The 16,802-nt window shown below is 57.4% G+C and overlaps 1 protein-coding gene across 1 annotated transcript; it reads left to right on the forward strand.

Annotated features, from left to right (window-relative positions):
- Positions 1–866: 866 nt before the first annotated feature.
- OLFML3 (olfactomedin like 3) lies at positions 867–3,079 on the forward strand. Its single transcript, XM_074850174.1, has 3 exons — positions 867–1,011; positions 1,368–1,653; positions 2,080–3,079. The coding sequence occupies exons 1-3, from the start codon at positions 904–906 to the stop codon at positions 2,862–2,864; spliced, it is 1,179 nt and encodes a 392-aa protein (XP_074706275.1). The 5' UTR covers positions 867–903; the 3' UTR covers positions 2,865–3,079.
- The last annotated feature ends 13,723 nt before the right edge of the window (positions 3,080–16,802 follow it).

Here is a 16,802-nt window from a genome sequence, read left to right on the forward strand (position 1 = left end):
GCAACCCACCCTGAACTGCCGCAGATCTGCGGGCAGAGCCCAGGAGATCCAGGGGCCGTGGCTGGTGGCCCGGCCTGTGCCCCAGCCCCGCCAGCCTGGGCGGGGTGCGGGTGTGACCACAGGCCTGGCCGCGGAGCTGCAGCCTCCATTCATCGCGCTGCGCCTGGGCCCTGCCGCGTCCCTCGGCCGGCTGGGGGGTGCGGGAGCTGCTGAGGGGCTCCGCACCAGCACTCCGGCAGCCTCGGGAGCAGGCGCTGAGCAAACGGCCCCGAATGGCAGCGTGCGGGCACGTCAGGCGGGGCAGCCCCTGGCTGACTGCTGGTGGTCAACCGAGCTGCCAGGCCAGAACAGCTGCTCGGGGGGACCCCGCAGGGCCCCGACGCGAGGCGGGGGCAGGCAGGAGCTCCTGGGGGGTGCTGCAGGCTCGGGGGGCTGGTGGCCACGATGCTGGCCCAGCCTTGACTCCACCAGACCTGGCACGTGGCCGGGGCAAGCTCAGGTTGGCCACCTGCCTCGGGCAGCTCTGCGGCTCGGCACACCGGGAGCCAGGGCTGCGGCTGTGCCCGTGGCTTTGCACCAGGTCCAGCTTGGCCTCGCGCTGTCCCACGGGCTGTCCCCACACTGCCGCTCACGCTGGCCCCAGCACCAGAGGACGTGTCCTTCCCGTGCTGCACAGGGCTGCTGCAGCGCTCCCCACGCCCTGCACCCCACATGCGCCAGCACCAGCACGTCCCCAGCCACAACGTGGGCACCCGCAGGGGCACGAAGGGGTTAAGGCGCCTGGGGCTGGCCTGCGGGGAAGGAGCAGCCTCTCCTCCCCTCTTCACATCTGGATTCAATAAGGGCTGCGAGAGGCCGGAGCATTCCTGAGCACTGAGGTGGAGGCTGCTCTCTCTGTCGGCCATGGGGCCCTGGCACTGCCTGCTCCTCCTGACGCTCCTCGCTGGGGCCCTCCGCGCCCAGCAGCAGCAGTTCATGGAGTACGTGGAGCGGCGACTCACCCTCCTGGAGGTAGGGCCCCATCCCCGCTTCTCCCGCTTGGCCCCGCCGCGGCCGAGGAGCTGGGAGCAGGCCTGGGGTGCGGGGCAGCCGGGACGGGGACGGAGCAGAGATGGCGGGGGGGGGCCCAGCACGAGCGGCGCGGGCACCGGAGCGCTGCGGGATGGGCGGATTGGGGGATCGGGAGCATCGTGGCTCTGGGGACGTCGCGGGTGCGGGAGCGTGGTGGGATGGGACCCGCAGACACGAGCACAGGGGTCACCATGCCGTGGGGCCCCGGGGCTCCCACAGCCATGCGCAGGCAGCGGAACAGCGGCCGTGGGCGGCTGCAAACTGCCGAGACCTCAGTGTCCCCTTGGCTGCCCCAGGAGAGGATCTCGCAGTGGCACGACCAGAGCAGCCGCTACTCCACGGAGCTGCGGGACTTCAAGAACCAGGTGCTGGGGATGCTTGAGACGGCGGAGAAGGAGCGGGAGGCGATGAGGTCGGAGGCAGAGAGTGCAGCGGTGCGCGTGGACCGGCTGGAGCGTGAGGTGGACTACCTGGAGACGCAGAACCCCGCGCCGCCCTGCGTGGAGGTGGATGAAACGCTGATGGAGAAGCAGGTGGCCACAGCCAAGCAGAGGAAGAACGAGAAATACACCAAGCTGACAGGTGAGGGGCTGCCATGACTCCCCAGGTGCGGGGTTACCCTGGGCCTCCCCAGCCCACCCAGGCCCAAGCCTCCCCCGGCCATGTGCCTACGTCCCTGCAGGGCATCTCTCGGGTGTCTCTGGCACAAAATCCTGCATCCCCAGAGCTGCCTGGGAGCCACATCCAAGCCCCAGGCCAGACTCTTGGGCTTCTCCAAAGCCCCTGGGGCAGGGCTGGGGGCAGAGTGGCCTCCCCTGCCCATGGCACAGGCATACAAGGGAACTTCTCGATGCCGCCAGGGACGGGACAGCACCGCAGCCTCTGCAGCCAGTTTGCTGGGCAGCTGCTGAGGGCTGGGGTGGGGCGCAGCGGGACACGGGTGACTCTGGCGCAGGGGGGACCAGGCAGGGTGGCTTCCAGGTTTTCACAGCCGCCCCGCTCTTGCAGACTGCAGCGACACCATTGCCAGCGTCAGAGCCATGAAGATCCTAAAGCGTTTTGGCAGCACCTCGGGGCTCTGGACCAAGGATGCTGCCGGGAACTCCGAGAAGATCTACGTCTTCGACGGCACTGCCAACGACACGGTGTACGTCTTTCCCCGCATGCGGGAGTTCACCCTTTTCTCTGCCACCCGCAAGGCCGCCCGCATCAAGCTGCCCTACCCCTGGGTGGGCACCGGGCACCTCGTCTACGACGGGCACCTCTACTACATCCGCCAGCAGGGCCCCTTCCAGGTGATCAAGTTCAACCTGGCCAACAAGACGGTGGTGGACAGCTCGGTGTTCCCGGCCGAGGAGCAGATCCCCGTCTTCGGGCTCTCCCCCTTCACCTACATCGAGGTGGCAGCGGATGAGGAGGGGCTCTGGGCCATCTACGCCACCAAGGAGGACGAGAAGAACATATGCCTGGCCAAGCTGGACCCTACCTCGCTGGACATCGAGCAGATGTGGGACACGCCGTGCCCGCGAGAGAACGCCGAGGGCGCCTTCGTGGTGTGCGGGGCGCTGCACGTGGTCTACAACACCCGCCTGCCCAGCCGCTCCCGCGTGCAGTGCGTCTTCGACGTCAGCGGCACGCTGGCCCCCGAGGATGCCTCCCTCGTCTACTTCCCCAAGCGCTACGGCTCCCACTCCAGCATGAAGTACAGCCCCCGGGAGAGGCAGATCTACGCCTGGGACGATGGCTACCAGATCATCTACCGCATGGAGATGAAGAAGAAGCTGGAGGTCTGAGGGGCCACCCCACGGGGCACAGCCAGCCCCGGCACGGGACGGCCTCTCTGACCCATCTCCCGTCACTGTGAAATGATGAAATGCTGGACCCCCGCCCCAGCCACCCTTCACCCACCAGCACCAGGCGTCCCTGCCTGGGACCACCCTTCAGAAACCTGGACTAATTTAATGAGATTTTCTTCTCTGTGATATAATGAATAAATACCATGCAGCGAGCTGCAGCCACCTGCTTGGGGGGGTGCGGGCGCTGGGGCCGGGCTGCCAGAGCCACGAGCTCCACGTTGCCCCAGAGTCACCCCAAAAGACACTTCCCAAGGGTGGGGTGTCCATGCAGGGCTGGCCAGAGCGCAGACTGCTCCTTGGGCTGGGTTGGGGGTTTGGGGTGGGGCAGGCATTTAGGTTGGGGCTTTGGGCAAGGGTTTGGGCTGGGGCTTTGGGCAGGGATTTATGCTGGGCCTTCAGGCAGGCTCCTGCTGCAGCAAGGGACCTCTGAGCCCGGCCAGGGCCAGCCTGTTTTGAATACACAAAACTGTGAGCAAAGAGCAAAATCCCTTAATCTGAGAGGACAACTGGAGATTTTCCTCGCGTGCCAGGGAAGCGTCCTAGCTGTCAGGCACCAGATGTTGCTGATTTTCCAACTTCGCTTCTAATGAAGCAGAGTCATCACCCCCCTGCAGCCGCAGGGTGGCCACAAACCCTTTACGTAAGGCCCTGGGTCCCCTGAGCCCCTCCCTGTCCCTGTTTCACCAGCGCCGAGTCCCTGCAGGGCCCAGAGCTGGGCCGGGACGGGGCAGGTGCTGGGAGCCCCTCGGGAGGGCAGCTTGGGCGCTGCCGGGCTCCAGAGCCCCATCCCGAAGGCGGGGGCCGCAACCGCTGGGCACGGGCACAGCCCCCCGTGGCCACCACACCAAGTCCTTCCAGTGCCCAGTGTCACCCAGCGGCAACTATCCCGCACGTTGCCCCTTGCACCACACCCCCGGGGGTGCAGGATTTGGCCCATTGCTGGCCAGAGATGCCATGGGCCCCCCAAAACCTGGGTTTGCTGTGATTTGTTCCTGTCACAGTGTCCTGAGAGCACAGAGGATGAATTACGGAGCATTTCTGTGTCACTAAGAATCCCTTTTGCCCATCGGAGGTCAATTCTGGGGACAAACGCTGAGCACAGAAGCTGTGGGCTGGTCTGGCCGGGCCAGGATTGCACCTGCCGGTGCCCTCAGGGCCAAGAGGCCTCGGAGCTGCCCGGGCACCCCAGGGAGGAGCTGGCCCGTGGGGAGCAGCGCTGCCAAGCACCTGGGGGGCTCCCGGGGCCACCTGCCCCCCAGAGCCATGGCACGGCCACGCCACCCCCACGTTGCCATAAAACCAGGATCCGGCATCGCCCCGCACCCACCTCGAGGCAAGCTGCCCTGCGATGTGGAGGCGACTTGGTATTTGCTTCAAGTTCTTCTATATTATAATTAAAATATCTTTTGGTTGCATGAGAGAAATGTTTAAATACACCCTCTGAATGACTGTAATTGGATGGTGCTGAAAGTTCAACACACGGTGCAAGTCAAGCAGAGAAATTATCCGAGTGTGAAGGACTTTGCGAACTGTCAAGTTAATTTATAGCCCTTTTCAAGATCAATAACTATGGTAACAGAAATATAATTTTCAGAAATTGCACAGTTGTAAATAATTATGCCAAAGATTTCTCTAGCTTGAATTAAAATTGATGGGGCACTAACTATTCTGCACCAGAAACCATCTTCTAACCCGAGACAAGTCCTGCAAAATCTGACACTCGCTCCTGAGACACTGGAGCTCGCCTTGGCGTGAGCGGGACGGGGGTGCCAGAGTCCCGCTTGTGCTGAGCATCACGTGTTCATCAAGTATTTTATTCTCTTTAGAAAATCTGGCTCATTAGGCTTCGTCTCACCGTGGCCGGAGGGGCAGGAAGCCCACGCAGCCGGGCGGCTGGCCTGTGCTGCTCGGGGGGCCCCTCGGGAGCCCCCGACACTGGGACCAGGCGGGACCAGGCGCAAGGGTCAGCCTGAGCGACAGCCCCCGCTCACTCACTGCCAGGAAACTGCTCATGAAACGGAAGGAAAACAGATTTCTCTCTACAAGGGCTGCCCAAGAGGGGCAGCCCCCGCCCTGGCTCACGTCCCTGCAGGCAGGGATGGGGGGTCTCTTGCCGCACCCCGAAATGCCGCTGCCACCTGTGCTGGGGGACACACCGGGGTGGAGAAGCGGGGACACGGTGGGGAGCGCGGGGAGGGGCTGGCTTCTCTCCTTCGGGCCACGCTTCTAACACGGGAAATGGCAGGTACGAGGGCAGGGGGAGAGCGTCTGCTGCTGCCTCGCGAAGCCCCAGCGTGACGAGCGGCCACAGGAACCACACACTCGTGGGGAATTTGTTTTGTACAAACACTTGGGGAATGAGAAGCAAACTGGAAAAATAACTGCAGTGCCTGATCGGCTTGTAAAGCGCAGCACTTATCTAGCACTCCACATCTTCAAAGTACTTCAAGAAACATCAACTAATTAATCCTTGGAATAACCCCCAAAAAGCAGAACAGCATTATCTTCATCTGCTGACAAACACTTAGACAAAAATCACATGTTTGATCATTAAAAGTGGTTCGACTCGGAGCTGGCTGAAGGCAGCTTGGCCCAAGAGCAGCAGCTCTCTCGCCGTGGTCCCGGCGGGGGCCGAGCAGACCCCGCTGAGCCCCCGGTGCCCGCGGAAGGGAGCCGTGGCGCAGGTGGCAGGACCGGGGGCACTTGTCATGCTCAGGGCTCATCCCCACGCGACTGCCCAGGACGGGGTCAGCCCCGCTCGGCAGCTCCTTGTCCCACTGGAGGTGGGTCTCTGCCACAGACAACTGCGCGGGGTGAGAGACTGCGGGGGTCTGAGCTGCTCTCCTGCTTAATAACCCACTGAGGAGAGAGTTAGTCGCGAAAGAGAAAAGCGACGGATTCAGGGACAGGCTTATCCACCATGCGCCTGCTCCCGCGCCTGCTGCGGGCTCCTGCCCTGACCCCCCCGGGCACCCCCCGGCACCACACAGGCTTTGCTGCCTGCAGACCCAAGGGTTCACCTCCTGCTGGGGTGTATTGATTTCCTTTTTTCTTGTTTAAATATTTATCAACCCCATTAGGAGAAAGCAAAGGCTGTGGCACAGCTGGTGAGACTGTCAGGGCATTGAGTGCCCTAATAGGTGTTAAATGCCCCCACCAGCCCCTCCTGGCCCCACCCGCTGCCCCCCGCCCAGTGCCTTGGCCCACGGGAGCTGCTGGGGGGAGCGGAGCCCCCCGGCCTGGGTTCCGGCAGCGGGTCCAGGTGATCCCGGTGTGGCAGCAGCTGCCCGGGACACTGCGGGGCTGCCCCAAGCCCCTCTGCCACTGGTGGAATTGGGTTTGTTGCTTCTGTGGCTGCTCCCCATTGCTCTGCACCCCCCAGCCCCAGGGCTGCCCAGGTCTCTGCCCTCCCAGCCATTCCCTCCGAACAAACAGATTTTGTGGAAAATTCAGCTTTGACTTCAAGGTCACGGTGGCAGAGACTCCACCGCGTTCTGGTTTGGCCATGGGCAGGTTACCTGCGGCTGTTACAGCCAGTCAGACCCTCTCCCCCACAGGAGGGTCTTAAAAACCCTCATTTCCAAGCACACGGTCCCGCTCAGCCGTTCCCGCCTCCCGCGGGAGGTGGCTCTGGGACAAGGACTGGCCTGTCCCGTGTCATCCCGCTCCCGGGGCCATGGACGTGGCTGTCTGTGGCCTGCAGCACGCAGTGGCTGGTGGCCCCTGCCCTGACCCCGGGCAGGGGAGCCCCTCCGCAGCGGCAGTGCTTCACAGCCGTGTTATCGCTTTCTGTAATGAGGGGTTAGTGGAAAATATGCTAATGTGACCGCTCCAGTGAAGTCAGAGCTTGCCTTGAGAGTCTGCAGCTTCTTGTGCTTTAATTGCCAAATATTTTATCTCTTTAAAGAAGAGTCTCTGTAAGTAATGATCCCTTTCATCTCCGCTCCTCTTGAAAAATACTTCTCTTTGGAAGGCAATCTGATAAAGTAAATTAAGAAGTTATGTTAACAGTAAGAAAGAGAAAGCAAGATCTCCTGGCTAATTTTTTCCCCTTTGTCTAATTTTCAAGGATATTGGCTGTTTTTTACTCCCTGACTTTTCCAGCTCACAGGAGCTATTGATAAAGTGCTGTGGTTCTGCATGCAGTATTAGAAACAAGGGAACTAAAATTAAAAGCAGGCAACTTAAACAAGTGTGTTATAAAGACACTATTGTATCGAAACAAGAAGGGGGGGATAATTTCCCCATTTAATACTTTCTTAATGGCTGGTTGGCAAGTATAATCACAGGCTTTTAACTTCAAATAGGTATTTCTGCCCACGTAACATCTGGTTGAGGTCTAGCTCGTCACGCATGAGCTGGGAGGTGCCAAAGCACTCTGTCCAGGGTCTCACGGCAGAGGGGGAGGACACTGGAGCTTGGGATGATCTTGGACATGCTAAGAGGGACACAAAACGGCGGCAGCTTGCTTACGGTCCTTTGCGCTTTCTAACCAAATTCACCAGAAGTGTTTGCTTGGAGCTCTGCTGCAGAGAGGGAGAGCTCAGGCCTGTGGCCTGTGTCAGCGGGGAGGGGCTGGAGCTAAACTCGTCCTCGCTGAGCGCTGCTGGCGTGTGGCCAGGCGTGCTGACGCTGGGCTCAGCCGGCCGATGCCTTCTGGGATGGAGCCAGTCTCCGTCCTCTGGAAGTGGGACCGTCTAGTTAATAGCGGGGATGGAGAAGTGTGGGCTCGATCACAGCTCTGTGCCAGTTCTGGTTTTTGCACCGCCAGTGGGCTCGGGGATCTACAAGGCAGTTTTGTGGCTCTGGGGACAGGAGAGCCCTGGGAGGGTGGGTGCAGTGGGGGCTCTGCCGGGATGGGAACTGCGGGGTGCCGGGGGGAGGCTCTCCTGGGGTGCGTGTCCACCCGCAGGGATGACCCTCGCCTGCGGCGCTGCTGAGCCCTGCGCTGGGGGTGCTCAGCCTGGGGGGGAGCGTCCCCGGGGTCCCCTCATCCACGGCCATGTCTGCCTGGGAGAGGTGCCGATGCTGAGGTCCGAGGGTGAGCACGCTGAGCCCCAGTGTGTTCGGCTGAGTTCAGCTCAGCCCCACTTCCCCCAGCCCAGCTTTTCCTCCTCGAACACCAAACCTGGCTCCTGCCCCTCATCCCTCGCACCTCCCACCACCGGCCCCCCCAAACCCCCCACAACACTCGCACCCCCTCTGCACTCTCACCGTCGCATGTGCTGTGTTGGAGGAGGTGTGCTGCAGCTCAAAGGAAGGGACAGAAACTGAAATTTCTGTTAAAAAGGTGGATTCTGCAGTATTATGGGGTCCCTGCAGAGCTGGCTTCGCACCTGGCCCAGCCAGCCTGGGTGCAGGAGGTGCCTGGTCTCCCCTCATCCCTCCCAGTGCTGGGGTGTCCGCTCCTTCCTTTCCTCTTGACAGGAAGATTAAAAATAAAGCCTTCGAATTCCGAGCTCACAGCCCTGTCAGAGGAGCTGTGGTTTGTGACACACATCGTTTCATTATTTTCCAGACAGTTTCATTTACTAAGAGAATTTGGAGTTATTTCAGTACTTTGATCAAGACGGATTACTCTGTGCACTGCCCCCATTTCTGGTAACATCTGCCTTCAGCCAACACGGATATTGCTGACATGAGGAAGCCCCACGCAGGCACCTCACACCATCCCAGGGATTTCACGCATCCCGTATTCTACATGATTTCACCAGGATTTTCTTTGGGTTGTTATTATTACTAATGCTGTTATTATGAAAGTTGTTTCCTGAGGACAGAAAAATACTAGCTCAGCTATTCAGCTAAGCAGTTCTTTAATTTCTTTCCTCTCTGAAAATCATCTCCCCAGAGCTTTTCTGGAATAGATCCGAATTTTCTACTTAATACATCCTCCTCAGGCAAAAATGCTGAGGGATGCAGTGATTCTCCCTGTGCAAGGGAGGGTTTGGGTTTCCCTCCCCGGCGCTTTGCTCCGGCACTGCCTGCAGCTTGGGGAGGGTGGCCAGCTCCAAGGTACACGAGGTAAAGTTTTGTTTGTCCATTTGCCTCCAAGTCCCTCACCCCCGGCTGAGGCTCAGTGAAGCACCGAGTTTGGGGTCCCAGCCCCTCTCATCTTCCTGTCGGCGGGCTGGGGAAGGAGGAGCTGCCCCTCGGTGTCACCAGCACTGGGGTGGCACGAGGATATGGGACCCCGTGGGGGCTGGAGCGGCCACCCCCCACCAGCTCATGCAGGGACAGTGTCCTCCTGCTGCAGGTGTCTGGCAGCCTGGAGGGAGATATAACCATGGTAACTGCAATTATTATGGAAAATTGCTGCCATTACCACAGAGGTAGGGTCAAAACAAACAGAAATTACCAATTTTTCTGTTTCTCACAAAATACAAAAGTGTGTTATTGACTCACTAATTGCTCAGTTGAATGGATTTCTCCAGAATTACCTACTAGCCCTTGTAAACAAAAATGATGTGAAGATTAGCACTTCCATGGAATTGCTCAGACAAGGGAAAATGAAAGGTCTGATTCAATTCACCAGGCAAAGCCACTGGAGGAGCGTCTGTCCGAGCAGCGCAGCGCAGCGAGCGAAGGCCACCGGGACCCATCCTGAGCTGAGGTGCTGCGCTGGGGCACCCGCAGCACCCGGGCGGGCCCGCACCCCCCTGCCAGACCCACGGACACGTGTGTCCCCGGGGCAGCCCCTATTCCGCTCCCAGAGGCACTCGGGGGTCCCGCTGACCCGTCAGTGCCCTCGAGCAGCAGCTTTGTTCTTGGTCCCTCAGTAGCTCCGAACTCCCACTTCCCGCAGCCGAGAGACATTTCAGTGCTGACCTGGAGCATCGGTGCTTCTCAGAGCCCGGCCTGGCCGAGGACACGGGCTGGGAGTGAACAGAGATGAGGTGCTGCCGCGGGGCAGAGCTCCGTGCCCGGGGTGCCCGGGCAGGCACCGGGGAACAGCAGGGCAGGGGCACCCCCTTGGCCACAGCAGGACAGACCCCCCCCCCCCAGCAGCGCTGGCCACTGGCTGCAGGAGCCACTGGCCAGCGACGCACTGGCCAGCGGCCCGCAGGGACGGGGTGGGAGCAGAGGGGCAGACGGGCGAGCTCCGACTGGGAAGGCAAGAATTTTAATATGCAATTAGACATGCCACTGAGGGGAAAATGAGAACAAAGAAATAAATGTTAATCCACCGATTAATTTGCAATGGAAATCCAGTCCCTGACCTCCAGAGAGCTGCTCCTTGCCAAGTGTTGGAGTCCAGCCCATGACTTTTACAGTCCTTCTCATCTTTTAGTTTTCATTCCCTTTTAACCTAAAATTGCTTCAAGCCTTTTGACCTGGAGGAGTCTTAACAGCCACAGACCAGAGCTATGCTTTGTACCCGGCTCCTGCGGAAGATTGCTCCTCACAGCTTTGTTCTAAATTGTCAATTCTTCCTTGACTGCAGTTTTTCAGGAAAGCAGGGTTTTAAATGAAAAGCAGTTTTCCCCAACTGAGCCACCTCCGATGTCACTGTCATCTGCCATCTTCTGCTTCCTTCCATTCCCGATCCGAGCTTGCCTCAGAAATTGAAATGTTCAGCTTGTTATACAATAAATTAAGAAAGAAATATAATTTGATCAGTACCAATAAATCCCATGAGATTTTTCACAGCTGGGGTGCAGTGTCACCATGCCATGCGTTGACTGTGCAGTATCCCCTCGCGACGCTCAGCCGTATGCAGAGAAACCAGGCAACTATGTGCCACTGATTTGCATTGCTGGCTCTTCCATTTTTCCCTTCATAGCAAGACCCACTTTCCTAGGCTTAGAGGAACGTGCAATTTTAGGAAATAATTCTTTTCATTGCATCATCAACTCTGTTCCTGCCACTGGGAACTCCCGCTTTGGGGTCGACAGGAGACGCTGCCTTCATGCAGCAGCATCCGAGAACCCCAGGGGGGGCACGGCCCTCACGGGCGGCGTCACCGCGGAGGAAGAGCTTGGAAGGACCCTCTGCCACGCCAGCACCAGCCCATTTATCTGCAGTACAAACCCTGGCGGCTCCTGTTGGCGTGATGCCATTTCGGGGCTTGGTGATATTTTCCTGTTGAGATTGCAGGAGGGAGAAGCGCTGCCCCCCCGCTGGGGCCGGGCAGGGCACAGCGTGAATCCACAAACCTGTTTGAGGCCCAAGCCCGCAGAGACGCGCCGTTTCTGCTGTTCACCCCCCGATGGGTTTGTGAAGCTCTCCAAGGCTCCGGGCGTCGCGCTTGGAAGTGGCTGGGTCCGAGCACAGGAGCCGCCCGCAGCCAGGGCCCCACTCCCAGGACAGGGTGCGGATGCTCCAGCCTCGCAGCCCAGCGCCGCGGGCCCCCAAGGAGGAGAATCCTCCGCATCCAGCACCCCAGGGCTGCAGCAGGACCTGCCCAGGGACCCCGCTGGCACGAGGGAGGACGGGAAAATTCCCGCTGCGCTCATGGCACAAGGGCCAGGGCAGCGCGTCCCTGCGGATGGGCCAGCTCTGTTGGAGGGAGACAGGCAGAGCGGCTCAGCAGCCCTCCAGAACACCCACAGCGTGCAGCAATTAGAGGTTCATTAGATAAAGCTGAGGTTATGCAACAGGCAGAAAGGTCCTCCTGGTTTCTGTAACTATTATGTGCTAGAAAATCTGCATTAATCCATCTCCAGCAGGCAGGGGCCATACCCAGGGCTGTGCCTGGTGCAGCAGCCTCCGGCGCAGACGTGCTCAGGAGGGTTTGCAATGTCCACCACCGCGTCGCGGGGCTCCCCCCGGAGCAGGGACCCCGGCGGGCTGCGCCGAGAGTGGGGCTGCCGGGGCTGGGAGGGGGACACTTGGTGGAGGATCCACGGCTCAGGGCTGAGGGGCTGGAGAGGCAGGCAGGGTGGTCTCGAGCATCAGGAGGAAATCAGCAGAGCAATTAGCAAAATCCTCCTTCATTTATGTAAGCTATCCAAGAGTAACGCCAGCAAACTGACTTCATTAAAAAATTACTGCTCTTCCACTCTGTCCCTCATGGCAGTGAAGAAATCCTCATCTTCTAAGGCAGTTTGAAATGGGAGGGATGTGCAGTTGCTAATGGGAGATTAGGAGTAAGTCTTCCACTTTGGAAGCAATTAACAATCCAGAAAGTATTTACCTACGTGAATTTGATGACCTGGTCACATTTCCCAGTCACATTTCTCTGCCTGGCCGGGCCCAGCCGTGCCAGCAGCCGACATCCCTCCAGGCGGCCACTCGCCCCGTCCCCACGGGGCCCCCGACGGCTCCTCTGGCCCCGGGAAGGACCACGGGGGCCTCGGCACGTCTGGCACCGCAGGCGGGACGGCGCCGCCCTGGGCTTGGGGCAGAGTTCTCTCCTCATCATATTTTTGCCTGTTATTTCTGGCTGCAGGTTACCGTGTCTGTACCTGGTTTTGGTACCGGCTGTTCCCATGGCAACGGAACATGCTCTGGATTTGCCTTGACCCGTTCTAAGGCACTTAATTAGCTTTAATGAACTGCATTTTTGATAGAAGCCTACTTTGGATTTTTGAAATACATGTGCTTTAAATTCCATGGTTTTAATTACAAATGACATGGGAACATAAGATACACAATTATATTTGCATAACTAACAGCACTGTCTTTATATACATATATATAAAGCTGTAAAATATAATTACAAATTATATTTCAGAAAAGTCCAGGGGAAAAAAAAATTTTCTTGACCATTCAAGTAGCATTGCCACTGAAGGCTGACTGCAGAGGTTTGTAAGCCAAGCAGAGCTACCAGGATGCCTCTGGCACTTGGACAAAGATCCAGATTTTCTAAGCCTGTGGATCTGCAAAGAGCAGCCAAACTCCACTTCTCCCAGGCTCACCTGCAGCACTGGCCTCCTGACAACCCCGATTTTGGGATGATGCTCACCCCAGCAAAAAAGCAGGCTATGTTACCTTTTATCACAGAATGGAGACTAGATATTTTTTGCTGTGGAGAGGTTTTTAAAAAAAAAACAAAAAACAGCAGCACGAAAGGAAAAACCCCACTTCCCTGTCTGCAGTGCCAAGTGCTGGGTGTATTCCTGTGAGCTCTGCGCTCCAAGACGTGGTGTCTCCGGACTGTGTCCCGCTGGAAAGCCGGTGAGCAACGGGCAGCTCCGAGAGCCGCCAGTGCTGCGCCCACAGAGCAGAGAGACCACCCGAAAGCCTCCCCTCCACGGGGGGTTTCCTGGGCACAGCGTGCTGGAGGCGGCCAGGGCCCGTGGCAGCTCTGGTGCAGAACAGCTGCTGCCCTGGCCAGGCTCCCCAGCCCTGTACCCCCAGCCCCGTACTCCCCAGCCCCGTACTCCCCAGCCCCGTACCCCCAAGCCCCGTACTTCCAGCCCCATACTTCCAGCCCTGTACCCCCCAGCCCTGTACCCCCCAGCCCCATACCCCCCACCCCCGTACTTTCAGCCCCATACTCCCCAGCCCCGTACCCCCCAGCCCTGTACTTTCAGCCCCATACCCCTCAGTCCCATACCCCCCAGCCCCGTACTTTCAGCCCCATACCCCCCAGCCCCGTAGGCCCTGGCAGCAGCTGTGTGAGCAGAGCTCAAGGGAAGTCCAGCGATCCTGTTTGTGCATCTGGGAGCTGTGACTCATAAATGACAAAGAGAGTTTCTAGTCCCCGGGAGGTCATCCTTGGGTGATGCATGATAACCAGATCCCTGACCCAGCATTTACATAAGTGCACAACTGTACTGATATATATAATCTTAATGGCAGGAAGAATGATCAGGGCCCTGGGGGAGAAAACCTCCAGCAAAATGAGACTGAGAAGCCTGGGACTGCTCGGTTAGAGAGACGATTAAGAGGGCAAATTACAAAAGTAGAAAAAATGAAGTACAAATAAGATAAGGATCTCAAAGAACAGGGCTGTACTTTTCTCAAATGAGCTATAATTCGCTGTCTAATTTATTACCTTATAAGTGAATACAAAAGTATCTGGACTGAAGATACTTGGACTAAAGACTGAAGCAGGACTGGCATGCATATGGCATTGAGTATATGTGATTACATACTCTTTATAGGCTACTCAAGAGTTATGCTTAAGTAAAAGGATTTGGAAGAAATAGAATAAAATTTGAAATTAAGCACACAAAGCTGCTCCTGCTAGAGAGTTTCCGCTGAGCCCACAGTGGGCACAGGTCAGCTCAAGTCACCCACGTGCCCAGAAACCCTTTGGAGCGGCTGATGCTGCCACCGGCAGAGGCAACGGCCGAGTGACCCAGGAATCCTGAACACCCCGTGTGCCCCTCCCCTGCCTGCGGTCCCACATCCCGATGGCTTCGGGGAGGCTGCGCGGAGTGATTTGTGATCCAGAGTCCAAATACCCCAGTCTGTCAGTCCTTCCCTCTGGCTCCTGGCATCCAGGTGGGGTTTGTGAGTCTTGTTCAGATTTGCACGAAAACTTCCTATAGAATAAGTGATCCCCAGCTGTGAAAGGTGGGGACACCCAGCCAGCCTCAGGATGGCAGCTGTGACAGCATCAGCACCGAGTTTACATTTATTTCTCAGGGGTTTTATTGCCTAAGATAATTACAGACCATGTTTATTTACTTCTATAAACCCTACAAAACCCTGGTTGTTTTCTTCCTCACTGTCTTTTTTTTCTGTGTGAATTGCCTACCTGTGAATAGCATTCCATAATTAGAAATTAAAGGCCACTTTTGGAGAATAAATATAAATTGTTATGACAAGATTCTTCTCTTTGCCAAACCATGCATTGCTGATGTGTGAAAAAAAAAAATCCCACAATAATGCAATCAGCTTGGAAGCCAATATCGGAGAAGAGCTCCAGAGGAACCTGTGTATGCTCCTCAGCTGAAAAGCAAACGTTCAAAGACCCAGCAGCCCCCCGCAGCCAGGCAGGACTCCCAGCTGACAGGGAGGGTGGATGGAGACGTGGGAGCCGCGGGCACTGCCTCTCTGCAGCGATGCTGAGCGAGGCGTCTGATGCGCACTAGGAAAGATTTGGGGTTCAACTTCAGCCTGAACTCTGCTCAGAGCAGAGCAAACGCCCACCCGTCTCCCAGAGCACCAGCTGAACTGGCCCGTTTAGGGAGCAGAGCAGCAGAACAGCCCGTTTCATCCCAGCAACACCTTTGTCAGGGCCAACACTCCTCGTTGGCTTGGAAAGGCAGCTCTGCCCGAGAGAAGGTGAAGGCTGTTCGGGAGGCCCGTAGCTGTTACTGGCATTCCCAAGAGCACAGCCTCAGGACACCTGGCCCAGCATCCGCCTGCCTGACATCGTGACTGTTCGGAGGCCGTGGGACTGCTCCAAGAGGGGACGTCAGAGAGACAATTCATAACGGACCCGTGACGCTGGTGAGCAGCAGCCTGGCACTGGGGCGCAGCGCTCGGTGCCTGGTTCCAACAGCAACAGCTCTGCAAAGGCTCCGGCGCAGGGGGGCGGCCACAGACACGATACACTGGTGTGGGCTGGCTGCTCAGGCACACCTGGCAGCAGCTGAGTCCCTGAGCAAGGGCTGCGTCCAGAGCCCCCACTGGCCCCGGGACAAGGGGCTTCTGCTGCCCGGAGCTGTGGCACGGCTGGGGCCATCGCCAGGGGGACAGTTGCTCCTTTCTATCCCAGCTTCCTTCACAACACGAAGAGCAGAGCTTCACCGTGGTTGAGACTCACTTTCCATGGGGTGTTTTTCACTTTTTTCTCATGCATCAAGTTATTTTGTTCTCAAATCGGTGGGAGGGCACTTGGCTGGGACAGTTCCCCAGCCCTCTGACCCCCTGTAATGAGCAGCGCAATGGACTTGTGGGATTTCATGTCTCCCTGTGTCCCCGTCACTAAACCAGCCATCATTAGGTGGCAGCCCTCACTTCAGTGTCTCTTCCTCTTCCTGCAGTCAGTTACTGTTCTGTGAAATTGGAGACTGTGAGGCTAAAACTAAAAAGAGAGGGAAAAAAAAAAAAAGGTGGCCTGGGAATGCTCATGTGTGTTTGCTTTGCCTGCAGCACTCGAAATAGAATAGACTATTCATTTGTGGCTGCTTGCAGACTTGGATGGTGAGCGGCTCCCTCCCGCCTGCGTGCCGGCACCGCTGGCCCCCGCATGCTGCCCCCAGCCCCACACGGCACATCAGGCCCCCGTGCAGCCCCCGGGTCTGCGAGCATCCCCCCCGGCGAGGGAAATTCGCCTTTGCCGTGAGGTTCCAAGGAGCGCGAGCCCCACAGTGGCAAACTCTTCCACGGGACACGGCCCTGGGGTGGTTTTCCTTTGCTTGGTAAGAGTTTAAACTTCTCTGGGAGTTACTATTATAGAGTTAAGAGTAGCATGGGAAGTGAGGAGCAAGAAAGCAACCTAACTAATCCTGAGATGGCACTTGTGCCAGGCTCAGCTCCTTTTCAGAGTTATAATCCTTCTCTAGATGAAAGGGAAACGTTTGCCCTCGTACGGTACATCTTGTTTCCATTAGTGTGACCAATCTTCTCGAGTGGATGCACTGAGGCGCTGACATACACACAATGGTTCGATTATCCCCTCACTGGGGGACATGGCAAAATCTCAGCATTTAAAATATAAGTGTAGGGGGTTTGAGACATCTAGGCGTGGGTGTTATTCACTAGCGTGAGAGCCAGTTTTCTAGTAATGCAAGTGACAGTCAGTATTGAGTGGCAATTGATTATCTGTGTGAAGCAAGGATTAAAAATAGAAGCTTTGTGTCAAACCCCACGTATGTTTTGACTAAATCCTAGATAACAAGAAGAATGAATAAAAGACAGAGATTATACAGAGAACACCAAAACCCAAGAAGCCAGGATTAAGGAATAAAAAGATTTGAGTGGGTTAGTGCAATTAATGATTGTCAAGTGCCAGCCTTGCCTCCAGCCGGGACTGCT

Source organism: Strix aluco, chromosome 25 (genome assembly GCF_031877795.1).
Source record: "Strix aluco isolate bStrAlu1 chromosome 25, bStrAlu1.hap1, whole genome shotgun sequence".
NCBI lineage: Eukaryota > Metazoa > Chordata > Aves > Strigiformes > Strigidae > Strix > Strix aluco.

Coding starts and splice junctions, on each gene's coding strand:
- OLFML3 (XM_074850174.1), top strand. CDS start 904: ATGGGGCCCTGGCACTGCCTGCTCCTCCTGACGCTCCTCGCTGGGGCC. Junction 1,012..1,367: donor GGCGACTCACCCTCCTGGAG/GTAGGGCCCCAT, acceptor TGGCTGCCCCAG/GAGAGGATCTCGCAGTGGCA. Junction 1,654..2,079: donor GAAATACACCAAGCTGACAG/GTGAGGGGCTGC, acceptor CCGCTCTTGCAG/ACTGCAGCGACACCATTGCC.